We start from the raw sequence: 15,472 nt of genomic DNA on the forward strand, positions 1-15,472 counted from the left end.
TGAGAGAGTGTATACACATGTGTATGGATGTTCAGAACGCTATGTAAATTGATAATTCTTACCTTTCTATAGTTTTTACTTACAGTACCTGCCCAGGGACTACGGATGGAAAGTAGCTAGTAAGCTAAATCCGGTACAAGGCATCTCTTCTCATCTCGAGACTAATGTTATTTTGTACATTATCCCTGATACAAATAAACGTATTAAACTAAACTAAACTAAACTAAAGGTGAAGGCTTGTGGAGAGGTAGGCTACTGTAGGTTCTTTCTGCCGTCAGTCATCATGGGAAATGTCAACTCTCAGCCCAACAACAGTGATGAGCTGGAGATGTTGGTGAAGACTCAGAAAGTAGACATTTTTCATATCAGTAACCTACAATAAATTCCATGTGAAGTTCTCTGTAAAGATGTTGCTAGGATACAGACTAAACATCCTGAGGCGCTTTTAATAATATCAGGAGACTTCAGTCATGTTTCCCTGATAGACTCACTGAGGGATGTGGTAGAGAGATGCACACTGAAGATGGTGGAGGTCATTCTGATCAACTCAGATCTTGATGGACCAAAACAATGGAGGTCACTGCAGGACGGAGAGATATAAAAGATCCTTTTGCACCTGCAGCCATCAGGCTTTTTTAATTCTTCTGCAAATGGCAGATGAGCTGCAGGACAATTGAATTCCCTTTGGGGATTAGTAAAGTCATTCATATTCATAATTTGAGTCCCACAGACGGAGCACAGGGAACTGATGGTACAAGAAACAGCATGGTTGGTGTGGGACGTGTTGACAGCCGGGATAATAACAGCCTCTCCCTTCAGGTGTAGATGTTTTGGTGATAAATGTAGCAACACGGCTCAGGACGTCAGTCAGTGAAGTGATTCTCCTGCAGATTAAAAACCTCTTCCCCCTGCTGCACAGTTTCTGTTCTCTCTCTCTCTCTCTTCTTTTTCATTTTCTTTGTCTCTTTCATGTCTTGTATCTTTTCCTCTCCCCCCCTCCCCTCTTCTCCTGAGGCTCTTGCGTGTCAGAAATGGCACATTGACTTCCACGTGAAGGCTTTTCTATTCGCTGGGCCGCCTGCCTGCCTGCCTGGCTGCCTGGCTGCCTGGCATCCTCTGTGACCCATGTCTGCATGTACACAGTCTTGCCATCTACTCCTCCTTCACTCTCTCTCTTTTTTTTCTCTCTCTCTCTCTCTCTGTATACACATCTCTCTAACTCTTTCCTCCACAGCAGCTGGACCGCTCTCTCTTCAGCCCTGGTCATTGGGGGTGAGAGACGGGCAGAGATGGAGATAGGAGTGCTGGAGTAAACCTGAAGGCTGTCGCTCATTCACTTAGCTTCGATTGATAAAGCAACGTCCCCCCCCCCCCCCCCCACCCCCCACCCCACCCTCTAATCTGTCTGTGAGAGGAACCACGGTGCATTTCTGTGGGGCAATTACCTGACTATTTCCTTAAGGAAAGCCAATAGAAAAACCGCTTAAACCGTGCTATTCAATTATGTAAGAAGACAGAGAGCTCTCCTCTCCGCTGCTCCTCTGTTCGGCAGAATTAGAAACACTCTGTATAGTTATGAGTGTGTACACTGGCATGTTAACAGAGGAGGAGATTAATGTGGTGTGACTGCTGATTTACTACGTTCAAAGCTGTTTGGCTTTAGATCCCTGTCCTTTATAGAAATAGAAATGGAACAGCAGCATCCACCACCACACCTTGCTGTTATCATTAACAACGCCTCCTCCTGTTCTCATTGTAGCCGCCAAAGCCTTTCGGATCAATTCCTCACCCTCCACCGTGTGCTAAAAATGCATGATTGCAAACAGTGCAATAAGGCCAAAGCTTTCTCTCAAGGCTATGTTACCCTAGCAACAAGTTACGTAGCAGCAGCAGCAGCAGCAGTCTGGGCGACAGAGAGCTACCTCAGAGGAGAGGGCTGGATGCCTGAGAATGAAGGTGGAGACGTTTCAGCCAAAACAATAAGTCTCCATTGCAATGGAGGATACATTGTGCTTTGCTTTTATATATAAAAGGCAGCGATTGATACATGAGAGTTGCACATGCAGCACATGGAGCCTGCAGGGCTTTGGCATAAGGAATGTTTCTGTTATGTAATGTATGGACCACAGCATCAGCATCAGCATCAGCTAATGAACATCATACATGACACATGAGTGCTTTTTGCTGTTGTGTGCGCAGAGAGACAAAGAGCCTTTTGGGTGTGTGTCTGTGTATTATGTGTGTCCTCATCTCCTGTCAGCGGGGGATGCTGGGATGCAGCCAGACAGGCAGCCTATGCGTGATCACAAAGGCTTCCAGACATACTCTGCACACACACAGACAGACAGACAGACACGAACGCAGACACAAACAGCCATCGTTATCCAGGTTAAGAGCAGGATCTCCTTTTAGGTGATCGGAAAAGAAAAAACTAATTGAAAAATTGTCAATTTCCAGCAGAGCATCGAGACAGCGATGGGTGTGTCCGAGTCAAACTCTTCGCTGGCTTCGAAAACTGAAAAGATTTGTGCAGGAATGTAGATCCAAAACCTGAAATCAGGGTTTCAGTCACCAAATTAGTGTAAATCTGAGTGTTTGTGTTAATTTTCTTGCAAAAATGATGCAATTTCAGACATTATTTTTGTACCAAACACAACAAAGAAATCCTCCCATCAGCATGGAACGCGTGCTCCGGGGTGCATGATAATTTGGTGAATGTCTCCATCTGCTGGTGGCCCACAGGAACCGCTGCATTATGTAACATGTTCACTTAACATGACTGTTCTGGAAGGAGCGTGTCGTGTAAGGAGAGTGGATTTCTTGCCTTGTGCTGCCTTCAAGTGCTCTCCAGACCCTCTTAGCTTACACTTCAGGAGATGTAAAACACCACAGGCACCATCTGTAGTGCCTTTGTCTGATATACTGTGGCTGTAATCACATGGTATTCTTCTATGTTGCTTAGCAGAAGGTGAAAAGGTTAAAAAAAAAAATGCAATCAACTCAGCAACCCCATTAGGATGGTGGTGTTGCTGTATGAAATCTGAATTACTTCTGCAGTATTGTAAATATTGCAAAGAACGTAGGAGAGTCTGATCAACAGGTAAAATAACCAATTTTACATAATAACTAGGCTAAACATACATAAACATGTTTTTATTGTCATTCATACATCTTCTGCTCACTAGGGTCGCACACACTCCCATCCACACCTACAGTACGGGCAATTTTAGAGTCATCAATTATCCTAACCTGCATGTCTGCATGGGGGGAAGCAGAAGATGGGGGGAAGCAAGAAAACTCATGCATGTAAGGGGAGAACATGGCCGTTGGATTCAACCCAAGAACCTAGAACATGGTTTTTAACGATCATAAAACACAATTAACTTTAAAAAATATATATATTATAGAGGTTTACAACTCCTTGTATTGTTTCAATGTTTCTCTTAAATAAAGGCACATCTCTATGATGGGCCAATCGTAAAGGAAGTTTTGTTCTGTTGCAGTTGAAAATCCTACTTGTTTTTTGCTATCTGTCTGTGCACTAAAAGGGTTTCATCCAATGCAAAACTTGGAGAATCAAAGATAACTGCAGACTTAAAAGTGAAGAGACGGGTGGTGAATATGTTTTGAAGATATTTGCCCATATACACTAAATGTGAAAACCACTGGTGGTGGTGAAAAAATCGGGGACCATTAAAGGTCCCATGTTAAATAAATAAAGTGAAATGTCCATGTCTTCTTAGATTCTAAAGCAGGTCTAGGTTCTATATTAATACTGAAAACAATATCAAAAAGCAAAGCAGTACACTTCAGAAAATGAGCTTAAAAAGTGAGAGTTCTGTAACTTTGTGATGTCACAACAAAGCAGCCATATAATAAGGGACCTTTAAAGTACCACCATGTTGCACCATTGTTGCATTTATAGACCCCTGGAGTTTTTCCTCAGTGGATGTGAGGGTCTAAGGGAAGAGGATGTTGTTATGATGTCATGTGAAGCCCTTTGAGACAAACTGTTTGTAAAAACGGGCTATACAAATAAAATTGCCTTGCCTTGCCCTTCGCGGCCTACGTCACTGTGACATCAAGACGTTCACTTGAGGCAAAACAACTGACCCAGCATCTGTTTAGACAGGCGTCTACTGTGTATGGGACAGGTTTTAAATTAATTTTGAACAAATGTTATGCTCAGTAAACATGGAAAATATATAATAGGTTCTGTTTAAAAGAATTGAAGGAAAGAGTCGGATCCAGAGCAGCATTCATTTACAAGTACCAATTAAACTTCTTGTAAATAAACATGTACTCCGCCCACAGACTGTAGCTATAGCCCCCGGCTCTCTCCTTGTGTCAGTCCGAGGTTTCAACGGGCTGGACCGAACAACACACGACCGGACGTACCGGGTTCAGGTTGAAAACATTTAATAGCTTGGGTCGTGGCGGACCACGGGTTTCTTTTTTCTTTCTTTTTTTTTTTACTGGGGTCCGCTCAAGAATTAATGCTCGTGACGTGAGTCCAGGGCCGCATCAGGTCCAGGCTTCAACACCTGCAGATCTGACCAAGTTGGGTCTTTGAGGAGAACTAGCTGGACTGAAGCAGCTTAGAAACTGCTCAAACGTGGCTTTTTCAGACATTTGGTACATTTACAAGAACTAGCAGGAAATAGAAATAGACCTCGCTGGCGTCTGTTTGAGACTCAGCTTTTATTTGAGAATTTACGGTAGGTTTCTGGAGTCAACTTTTTAAAATAACACTCACGGTCTCGGAGGGTGGGTGTACTAACATATTCACTAAAATCTGACTTTTCCTCGTCCATTCTTGAAAAAACAGTCCATTACACCATGCTAATTAGCGTTTACAAGCTACTGTGTTTCAGACGTTTTGCCTCCAGCAAAACCCCGCCCACCCGGATGTTTACAATCTGTGAGACACTCTATAAGACACTGTCCTTGTAATGTTAGGTCTTCAGGGCTGGTTAGCTGGTTAGCATGTACTAGCATCCATTCAACACTGATTCTGAACTACATCATCATTATTTAGATATCCATATTCCTAAGAAAACACATGTAGGCCATGCACCATGGCTGAGGGCCATGCACCATGGCTGAGGGCCATGCACCATGGCTGAGGGCCCTGCACAGGAAAGACACCACTCCACACACAGTCGTATATGTAAAGCTTGTAGGTTTAATATGGCAATTTTCACCTGCAGATAGAATCAACATGTGGGATTCAATCCAGCTAAGTAAAATATATGCACCACTTAAGAGATCAGGACACTACAAAATAATCCTCTGATTGCCCCCCCTCCCCTCCCTTCCCCCCAATCTCTGCAGCTTTAGCAGTGTACAGCATCAAAACAGACAGTGGGCAGCAGCGCACCGGGCTCTCCTCCTTGCATCTTTGCAAAAAAAAAAAAAAAAAAAAAAACACATCCACATAAAGACACGGCCACCGACAACAAATCTCCATATAGAAACAATTACAGAAGATCATTTCTTTGCAGGTACAGTTAAGTCTGGTAATCATACAGGTAGCGTGTATGACACATGGGTTATACTACAACACAGTATATATACAGTTAGCAGTGAGTTGATGGCTGACGAAAACCGCGCGCGGACCCCTCGCTGTGCTCCTCCCCGCTCGCTCCCTCTCTCGTCTTGCGTCCTATTCACAGCTCTTCCCATGTGTTGATGAGTGTGAACAGACTCTGGAGAGGCAGAAGGCGAGTGTGCTGCCATTTTTGGCACACGAAACACATTGTGGCGGCGGTGACGCTTGCTCTCGTACCCAGGCAGCGGGCATATGCTGTGGATAATATAAGAAGCACGCGTGAGTAGCCTTTGGGAGGAAAAAAGAAGAATAAGAAGAAAAAGCCCTGTTGAAGTTCACACAAAGGCTTCCTCTTGGAGGATTCTGCAAATGCAGCTTTTGCAGAATGTTACAAAAGTGTTTTTTTTCTCTCTCTCTGTCTTTCATTAACATGTGAAGCAGTAAAGACGTGTGACGATACCTCCTATTAAAACCGAGGAAATATCAGTAGCCCAAAAAGAGTGGTGGTTAACAGTACTCTACAGAGAAAGAACACTATACACACATGTTCTGCATGGTTTTCGGTTGTAAACTGCCACTAGACACATTTTTTTTTTTTTTAGAGGTTTGTGAGGAGAGTGAGGAGACATTTAAAAGCAGCTTTGAGCAAAAAAGAGAAATAAAGAAAAGAAACAATAGTACATCACAGCCTTTTTCCCAGTATTCTAATGAAGCAGTGTGTGTAGTTTGCTGGCAGTGGGACACTATTATTCTCTACAGGAATGTCTCAAGATACACACAGCTCTTCCACGTACGTAATGCACCGTATGGACACACCTACAAAAAGTAAATCCCTGGTCGTTGTTTTGCTAGGATCATCATAAAACAGTCTGGGCAAGAGGGGTAAAAACTGTACATGTAGACACAATGTAGATAGATACACTGTGTGACCCCCCCCTCAGTATAACACAGACACACCCAGTGTAAAAGCGTAAGTTAAGTGAGCGAAGACGACACTAAGGGGTCTGTAAATGTACCGTTTAGCGTCCTAAAAAGCTGTGTGAACCACATCAGGCTGGTGTCCCCCCCCACACACCCCCCTCCTGCTGAGGTCAGTGTAAAAATGACAGTTTGAACCCCCAGCTCTCCTTTAGTTTTTAAATAAATCATAGAAAAATAGTAGTGTACAGTGTACAATCTGTCACCGTCCCTTTGATTTCTCAGTGTGCGTACAACTCCGCATACACACACACACACACACACTCTCTCATTGGTTCTTTAACTACATTAATTGTCTCGACTCTTCTCAGGGTTAGGAAAAAAAGTTCCAAAGCTCTTGAGCGTTCTTCATCAGTGGTGGTGGGGGCAGTGGCTGCAGTCAGTTCTCCCTCTGCGGCTCCCTCTGCTGCCTTATCCAACAGGCTGCTCCGTCCCTGCTCCCCCCAATCCAATCCAATCCCATCTCTCAGGTTAACTCCGCAAGTCTCCGGGGAGGTGAAACCGATCCGAGCCCCCCCTACGACCCCTCTTTCCCCTCCGAGCCCTCGGGCGGCGCCGGGGGCTGCTCCGCCGAGGGCGACTGGGCCCCTCCCGGACCATCTGTGCAGAAGACACAAGACCAGACATGTTGCTGTGACTTTGCAAAAATTATCTTTTTTGACCCTCCTGTCGTCCTTCTGGGTCAAACTGACCCAATCTGTTCCCTTCCTCCATCCTTCCTTCTTTCCTTCCCTTCGTCCTTACGTCTTCTTCCTTCCTCTTTTGATCCAGTTGACCTGATCTGTTCCCTCTCCCTCCATCTTTCTTTCCTTCCCTTTTCCCTTCCTTCTTTCCTCCCTTCCTCCTTCCTTCCTTGAACGAATCTGTTCCCTCCCTCCATCTTTCTTTCCACAATCCTTTTCCCCTCCCTTCCTTCTTCTTCCTTCCTTGAACGAATCTGTTCCCTTCCTTCCTTCCTTCCTTCCTTCCTTCCTTCCTTCCTTCCTTCCTTCCTTCCTTCCTTCCTTCCTTCCTTCCTTCCTTCCTCTTTTGATCCAATTTACCTGATCTGTTCCCTCTCCCTCCATCTCTCTTTCCTTCCCTTTCCCCTTCCTTCTTTCCTCCCTTCTTTCTTCCTTCTTCTTCCTTCCTTGAACAAATCTGTTCCCTCCCTCCATCTTTCTTTCCACAATCCTTTTCCCTTCCCTTCCTTCCTTCCTTCATTCTTTCTTCCTTCCTTGAACGAATCTGTTCCCTCCCTCCCTTTTTGACCCAATTAACCCAATTTGTTCCCTCCCTCCTTCTATCTTTCCTCTCATCTTTCCCTTTGTCCTCCCTTTCTTCCTTCCTTCCTTCCCTTCGTCCTTACTTCTTCCTTCCTTTTTGACCCAATCGACCCAATCTGTTCCCTCCCTCCTTCTATCTTTCCTTCGTTTTTCCCTTCCTTCCTTCCTTCCTTCCTTCCTTCTTTCCCTTCGTCCCTCCTTCCTTCCTTGACCCAGGAGGACAACAGGAAGGTTAAAACAAGAGGAATTATAATAATTGTGAGAGTTTGTTGGTCTGTTCTAACAACATTGTGATTATATCGTCACTACTGTTCTTTCTGAGCTGCTCAGAACCAAGTGTCATTCCATGTGAAGCCCATTTGATCCTGTACGCCTGCTGACCCCAGTCATGGTCATGATGAATAACTTATGCTGTTATGTTCTGACTCCTCCACACAACGGACCAGTCAGCCCATTCCCATGTGTTGTCCTCCACTGTCACTGCCGGCCCCCTCCCACCCGACTTCTGTCCTGGATTACTTGGACATTTCTCATATTATGCACATTCTTTGTCTTCATACTGTAATTATTTCACATTCCATCATCCATAATGTACATATTTGTGTTGTATTTATATTCATATTGTGAATATTCATTTATTTTAATTAATTCATGGGTCAGTGACAAATAAGGGTTGGCGAGATAAGCAATTCAGGAATATCTGAATCTGAATAGCATCAGATTTGTTCAAATGTGCATTCTGTATTCATGTTGGTTTTATGTCATTTGTACATGACATTTGCACCTTTTTAAAAAAAACAAAAGTAAGACTGAATGCCCTGAGAATGTCAAATGGTGTAACCACAAAATAATTATAAATATTAAATATCTGATCTACCTACACTGGATTTAAAGGGACTATGAGGAGTTTTGGAAAGCCTAGTGTTTTCACACTACATTTCCCATGAGCCTCCGGGCGCTCAGTGAAATTCTTGGACCGGTGCAAGACGGATGAAAGCGAAAACATTAATCATCATTAATCAAGAATGTAAGTCGGAGGTTGGAAGACGATCCGATACAATCATAGTTCCGACCATAAACGATGCCAACTACTTTTTATAGAAATAAATGGATGATCTGATTATTATCTCTCAAAATGTAAATGGACTTAATAACTGTATCAAAAGAAAGAAAATTTTACAGGAAATGAAAAAACAAAAAGGCGACATACTATTCCTTCAAGAAACACACTTGATACAAGAGGAGCACAAGAAGTTAGGTAAGATTGCGAATGCTCAGGTTTTTTCCTCCTCTTATAGCTCATCAAGGAGAGGAGTAGCCATTATTATAAAAAATTACATATCATTTCAAAAGATAAACAGTATTATGGATAGGGAAGGACGATACGTCTTGGTGATGGGCAAAATAGAAAATGTAGAAATAACTCTCATAAACATTTATTATCCACCAGATGAAGACACTGAACTCATGAACCAAATTATTGACTTAATAGTTACTGAAGGAAGAGGAATAATTATTATCGGGGGTGACTGGAATTTAATCCTAAACCCTATCTTGGATTCAACATCAAGAGTTAAACATAGGTCTGAGAAAAGTGCAAATATTCTACGAAAAGCATGTAGAGAACTGGGGATGATAGATGTCTGGAGAACTTTACACCCAAGAACAAAAGACTACACATATTATTCTAATAGACACTCCACATACAATAGATTGGACTACTTCTTCATGTTTAACAAGGATGTATCAACTGTTAAAAAATGCATTATAGGAACAACAATATTATCAGATCATGCTATGGTTGTTCTAACGGTAAAATTAAACGTAGCAAAGGGGAAAACATTGTGGAGGATGAATAACTCACTCCTACAAGAGGTAGAGTTTAAAGATATAGTTAAAAAAACAGTAAATGAATACTTGGAACTAAATGATACTGAAGAAATTAATAGTATAATTTTGTGGGAAGGGGCAAAAGCTGTACTAAGGGGAGAAATAATTAAATACTCATCAATAAGGAAAAAACAGCAGGAGAAAGTTAAGACAGAACTTCAATTACAAATAAAAGTACTTGAAGATAAACATAAAAAACTGCATGATCCAGAAATAAATAAACAGCTGAAAAAGAAACGAGCTGAATTGGACAAGGTGATGACAGAAGAAGTAGAGAAATCATTAATACTTACTAAACAGACACATTATGATGGAGGAACAAAATCAAGGAAAGTACTAGCCTACAGACTTAAGAAGCAAAAGGGTAAATCTTATGTTACCAAGTTAAACTCTGATACAGGTACAGTTTTAATAGAAAAAAGTGAAATTGCAGACGCATTTGCTAAATATTATGAGGGATTATATAAAGATGATAATGATAATGTAGACACAAAAGAAACTGAGATATACCTCAAAAAATTAAATTTAAAACAAATTTCATCACTGCAAAATATCAATCTTATCAAGGTAATAACGGAGGAGGAAATACTAAAACAAATTAAGATGTTAAAAAAAGATAAGTGCCCAGGAGACGATGGTTACACTAATGAATTTTATAAAGAGTTTAGAGAACTGTTTGTACCTCTTTTGCAAAAAGCCTATAATTTTGCACTAGAAGCAGGAACCTGGGCATCAACATGGAATTCAGCTGTAATAACTGTTATTCATAAGGAGGGAAAAGATAAAACAGATACATCCTCCTATCGTCCAATCTCACTATTAAATACAGACCAAAAAATACTAACATCCATATTAGCAAACAGACTTAAATACATTATGCCAAATATAATAGATAATGACCAGTCTGGTTTCATTTCTAATAGACTCCTATCAGATAATACAAGGCGCACACTCGATATTATTGATTTCTCACAAAAAAATAGAAAGGATTTATTTCTGTTAACACTTGATGCGGAAAAAGCCTTTGATAGGGTCCTGTGGCCATTTATTTTTTCAACAGTAAAAGCATTTGGTTTTCACCCGACTTTTGTTTCATGGCTAAAATTAATGTACAAAAATCCAGTTGCTCAAGTAAGAGTTAATGGCACCCTGTCACGGCGATTCCACATACACAAAGGAACCAGACAAGGGGACCCACTGTCTGCACTTATTTTTACGTTATGTATGGAACCGCTTGCTGAAGCGATAAGACAACAAGATAAAATAAAAGGAGTAACTATAGGTCAGGAATGTCATAAACTGGCACTATACGCTGACGATATAATCTTATACCTTACGTCACCAGAATACTCAATCCCAGAACTAATGAAAATAATAAAAGAATACAGTGACCACTCAGGGTATAAAATTAATGAAAGTAAATGTGAGGCTATGTGTATAGGTAAACAGTCTACAGACAACTTTAAAGGAAATCTCAGATTTAAATGGAATCAAAGTGCAATCAAATATTTAGGTGTAATAATTCATAATGATTTAGATAAAATGTATGATGTAAATTATCAGAATCTGGAAAATAAAATCAAACAAGATTTAAATAGGTGGAAAACAATACCTGAGTCGATATTTAGTAGAGTAGATACAATAAAAATGATGGTTCTCCCACAATTCCTGTTTCTCTTCCAAGCCCTTCCAATTGCAATTCCCCCACAAAGTTTCAAAAGGTGGAACAGAATAATAACTAATTTTATCTGGAATAATAAAAGGAAAAGGGTTAAACTGAAAACATTAACAAAATCTAAGGAACATGGCGGATTAGCACTCCCAGATTTACAAAAATACTATCACGCCACTCAAACCAGCATTATAATGAAATGGACTAATGATAACACAAAAGCTAAATGGTTTAAGATAGAAAAAGAACTAGCGCCACTTTCAATAAAGACTCTACCCTTCATAGAAAAGAAAGACGCCATAAAATTGAAAGGACAAAACAAATGGACGGACAATACTTTGTACAACTGGAAACAGGTTTGTAAAAGATATAAAATAGATAATGACTTATTATACCTCAGAGAGATGGCATGGGACCCCCAGTTTAGACCAAATAAAATGGACAGTGTGCTAAAGGTTTGGGCATCAAAAGGATTGCAAATATATTCACAATTACTAGTCAAGAAGGACATTGATTCATTTGAGACTATATCAAATAAGTTTGACCTAGCTCAGTCAAATTTTTATAAATATTTGCAACTTAGAAATTATCTTACCACTTTTCAGAAAGGACAGGGTCACCATGAACAACACCAATTAATAACTTTTATGACAAAAAATTATAATTTAGATATCAAGAATATGCTCTCAAAAATATATAAAATACTAGGAGACAGTGAAGAAACACAAGACCCAATTAGGACAAAGTGGAATCAAGAGCTCAGTGTACAAATAGAAGACGATGATTGGAAAAATGCTTATAGCACAATACACAAAACAACAAGTTCTGGATATTGGAGGGAATTCTCATGGAAGGTATACACACGTTTTTTCATTACTCCAAAAATACAGTCTAAATTCACAACATCCATTACTTCAGACTGTTGGCGAAATTGTGGGGAGCACCATGCGAACCACTCACACATTTTCTATTTTTGTCCATCACTAAAACCTTTTTGGAAAAAAATTACAGAATCTCTCTTTTCAATTTTCCAATTAAAAAAAACATTGGAACCGAAATGTATTGTTTTAGGAATAACACCAGCTGAACTTACAAAAGAAAAAGACAAATATTTATACAGAATACTTAGAATAGCAGCTTTGAAGCAAATAACAAGAAATTGGCAAAAATCTATCTCGCCTTCTTTTAATAACTGGAAATTAACTGTAAACAATATTCTGGAAATGGAAAAAATTACATATAGAGTCAGAAATCAAGAACCAGAATGTCTGAAGAGATGGAATAAGTGGTTTGATTATATATATAAATAAATAAATAAACGGACGTTTTCAGCCCTGAAGAAATGTTTATTAGATCTCTGAAGAGAACAAATTTGTGTATGTATATATAGTATTTTTGTTTCTATTTTATGCCCCCCTTTTTTTTTTTTTTTTTTTTTTTTTTTTTTTTTTTTTCTCTTTTCTCCAACTGTCTTTTCCCCCCCCCCCCCCCCCATTATTAATATTCCCCTTAATATTATTATTATTAGTATCTTATTTTTATTTTTTATTCTTATTCTACTTTTTATTTTATTTTATTTTTACCCATTTATTTATCACTTTTCCTTTGATGTTTTTCACAAAAAAAAATGTCATAAATGTTGCAGGAACGTGCCAGTGACTGATAAGATATGTGCTGGAATATGAACTTGAATTCTGCAATAAAGTATTAAAAAAAAAAACGATGCCAACTAGCGATCCGCCAGCGCTATTCCCATGAACCGCCGGGCAGCGTCCGGGGAACTGAAACTAGGAAATGCTGGACGAGTCGACCACTAAATAATAATATCAAAATAACTATAAGACAAAAGGATATAATTATCGAAAATGGACCCATTAAGTGTGGGTAATGTAGATTCATCCACATTCATATGAGACTCTTTTTAAAAGCAAACTTCTCAGGGTCTCTTTAAAGGGATAGTTCAACATTTTGGCAAATTGGTCCATTGCCATAATCCCTATAGTCAGAGCAGTGTAGGTTCGTTACCTTTGTTGGTGTAAGCTATTTGTAGAAAGGCGGAGCAGAGCGGCGAGCTGCTCAGAGCTACGCTACAACTCTGTCTGGTAACGTTGTGTTATTATCTCATAGCGTGGTGAATGTGCAGGTCACAACTTGTCCACCAGAGCGTTTTGGAGTTGTTGGATTGTGTATTTGATGAGTTTGATGAGGGAAACCAAGAAATCCCATTAGCCTCCGTAGCGTAGCTCTGAGCAGCTCGCGACTCTGCTCCGCCGTTCTAAAAACATCTTACACCGACAAATAAAGGTAACAAACCTACTGCTATTACTATAGGGATTATGGCAATGGGCCAATTCGCCAAAATGTTGAACTATCCCTTTAAGTGTACTTATGAAAACTACACTACCTTCTGAAAACATTCAAATGAAATACATTTGTTTCCTGTGTTTCTGCATGCATTTTAGCAACTCTTTAGTATGACATATTCTAAAAACTGTTTTTTTCTAAATAATGTGACAGATTTTCTAATTATTTTTTGAGAGAGATTTTTTTTTGAAAAGGTACTGGTTACACTACTTGACATTGGGTTGCATTATGTCATTGAGCCATGACATAACATGACATGATAACTGACCTGCAGTACCTCTTTCTTTATGGTTTTTCTTCATTGTTTTGCATCAAAAATCTAAGCAAATTCCTCGTAGCCAATAACCCTGACTCTGACTATGATGTGTCAGTTCTAGCTCTGCTCCAACACTGGCCCAGCGTCCTCTCTCTGACTCTCTGATAGAGTGAATTTTCCTTTTGTTACACTGGACTTATTCTCAGTGTGTCCCATCATTTTTCTATGTCTCAAACAGCAACAACATATGCTGTTAAAGCTGAAACAAAACTCCTGGCAGGAAACCGTGTGTGGGATTTTCACTGCAAACTCAATTTCCAACCAAAGTAAACTATCTGGTGTGGTGTGTTACCTTTGAGGGACAGCTCAGCCAGTTTGAGGGGCAGGTCTCCGGGGTTCACCCCCGCTGGAGAGCCCAGGATGTCCGGCAGGGCGTTCCTCCTCCCCGAGCGCCCGGAGGAGGCAAAGTCCAACACCGGCTCCACTTCCGTCATCTCGGGATCCCTCTACAATTACAGAACAAACAGGACAGGGTTAAACTCTGCCACCTGTTCATCGGCGTAATGGATAGAACACTGTTTGTTGTAAATATATTATTATAACATCAGTAGAGATCGCTCTGGGTTAAAATGGGTTGAATTGACATGAATGTTGTCACCTCACTCATCCAGTGACTGTGGTTTTGCTTGGACTCTACAACGACATAACTCTGATTAGAATCATTTGCTTATGTTTGTGTATTTGACACAATTTATGGTTGACTGTTTTTCCTTCATCAACATTAAAGTTGATGAAGGAAACCCCCCCCCCCCACACACACACACCCACACACACACCCCAAACCTCTCAGGCAAACCAGCTGAGAAACAGCTGTTCTCCACAGGCTGTGGACAAACTGCTGCACCCATCACCCCCATCACCCCCCAAACAAGTCCTCCAGAGCAACATGAGGAACATGTGCAAGAATGTTTGAGGTTTTCACCACCAGAGTCATATCTGTCTGTCTCTGTCTGTCCATCTGTCTGTCTCTATGTCTGTCTGTCTCTCCATGGTCTGTCTCTCTGTGTATGTTTCATCTCTCTGTCCATCTGTCTGTCTGTCTCTCTGTCTGTGTCCCTGTCTGTCTCTCTATCTGTCCGTCTCTCTGTCTCTTTATCTCTGTGTCCATCTGTCTGTCTGTGTCCCTGTCTGGCTATCTATCTGTCTGTCTCACTATCTCTTTGTCTCTCTAGTTGTCTGTCTATCTGTCTGTGTCCCTGTCTGTCTGTCTCTTTATCTCTGTGTCCATGTGTCTGTGTGTGTCCCTGTCTGTCTCTCTATCTCTCTGTCTATCTATCTGTCTTTCTGTCTCTCTGGGCCCTAGTCTCGTAGACCGCGCGAAGTCTAACCTCAGCGCAGCTTCGCCACGTCAACGGGGTGTGGACCAGGTCCATTTCGCAAGATTGGTGGGCCGCGCAGTCAGACTTAGACCAGCGTAAACCCTCCCCTCGTCCCTC

General features: G+C 40.8%; 1 protein-coding gene across 1 annotated transcript; it reads right to left on the reverse strand.

Annotated features, from left to right (window-relative positions):
* Positions 1-7,046: 7,046 nt before the first annotated feature.
* Positions 7,047-14,470, reverse strand: pkib (protein kinase (cAMP-dependent, catalytic) inhibitor beta; the record flags this gene model as incomplete). The annotated part of the gene is made up of 2 exons (XM_083981609.1): positions 7,047-7,129; positions 14,329-14,470. 2 exons carry the CDS (start codon positions 14,468-14,470, stop codon positions 7,047-7,049), a joined length of 225 nt encoding a protein of 74 aa, XP_083837735.1.
* Positions 14,471-15,472: the final 1,002 nt, after the last annotated feature.

This window comes from Trachurus trachurus, assembly GCF_905171665.1.
Source record: "Trachurus trachurus genome assembly, chromosome: 11".
In the NCBI taxonomy this organism is placed as follows: Eukaryota; Metazoa; Chordata; class Actinopteri; order Carangiformes; family Carangidae; genus Trachurus; species Trachurus trachurus.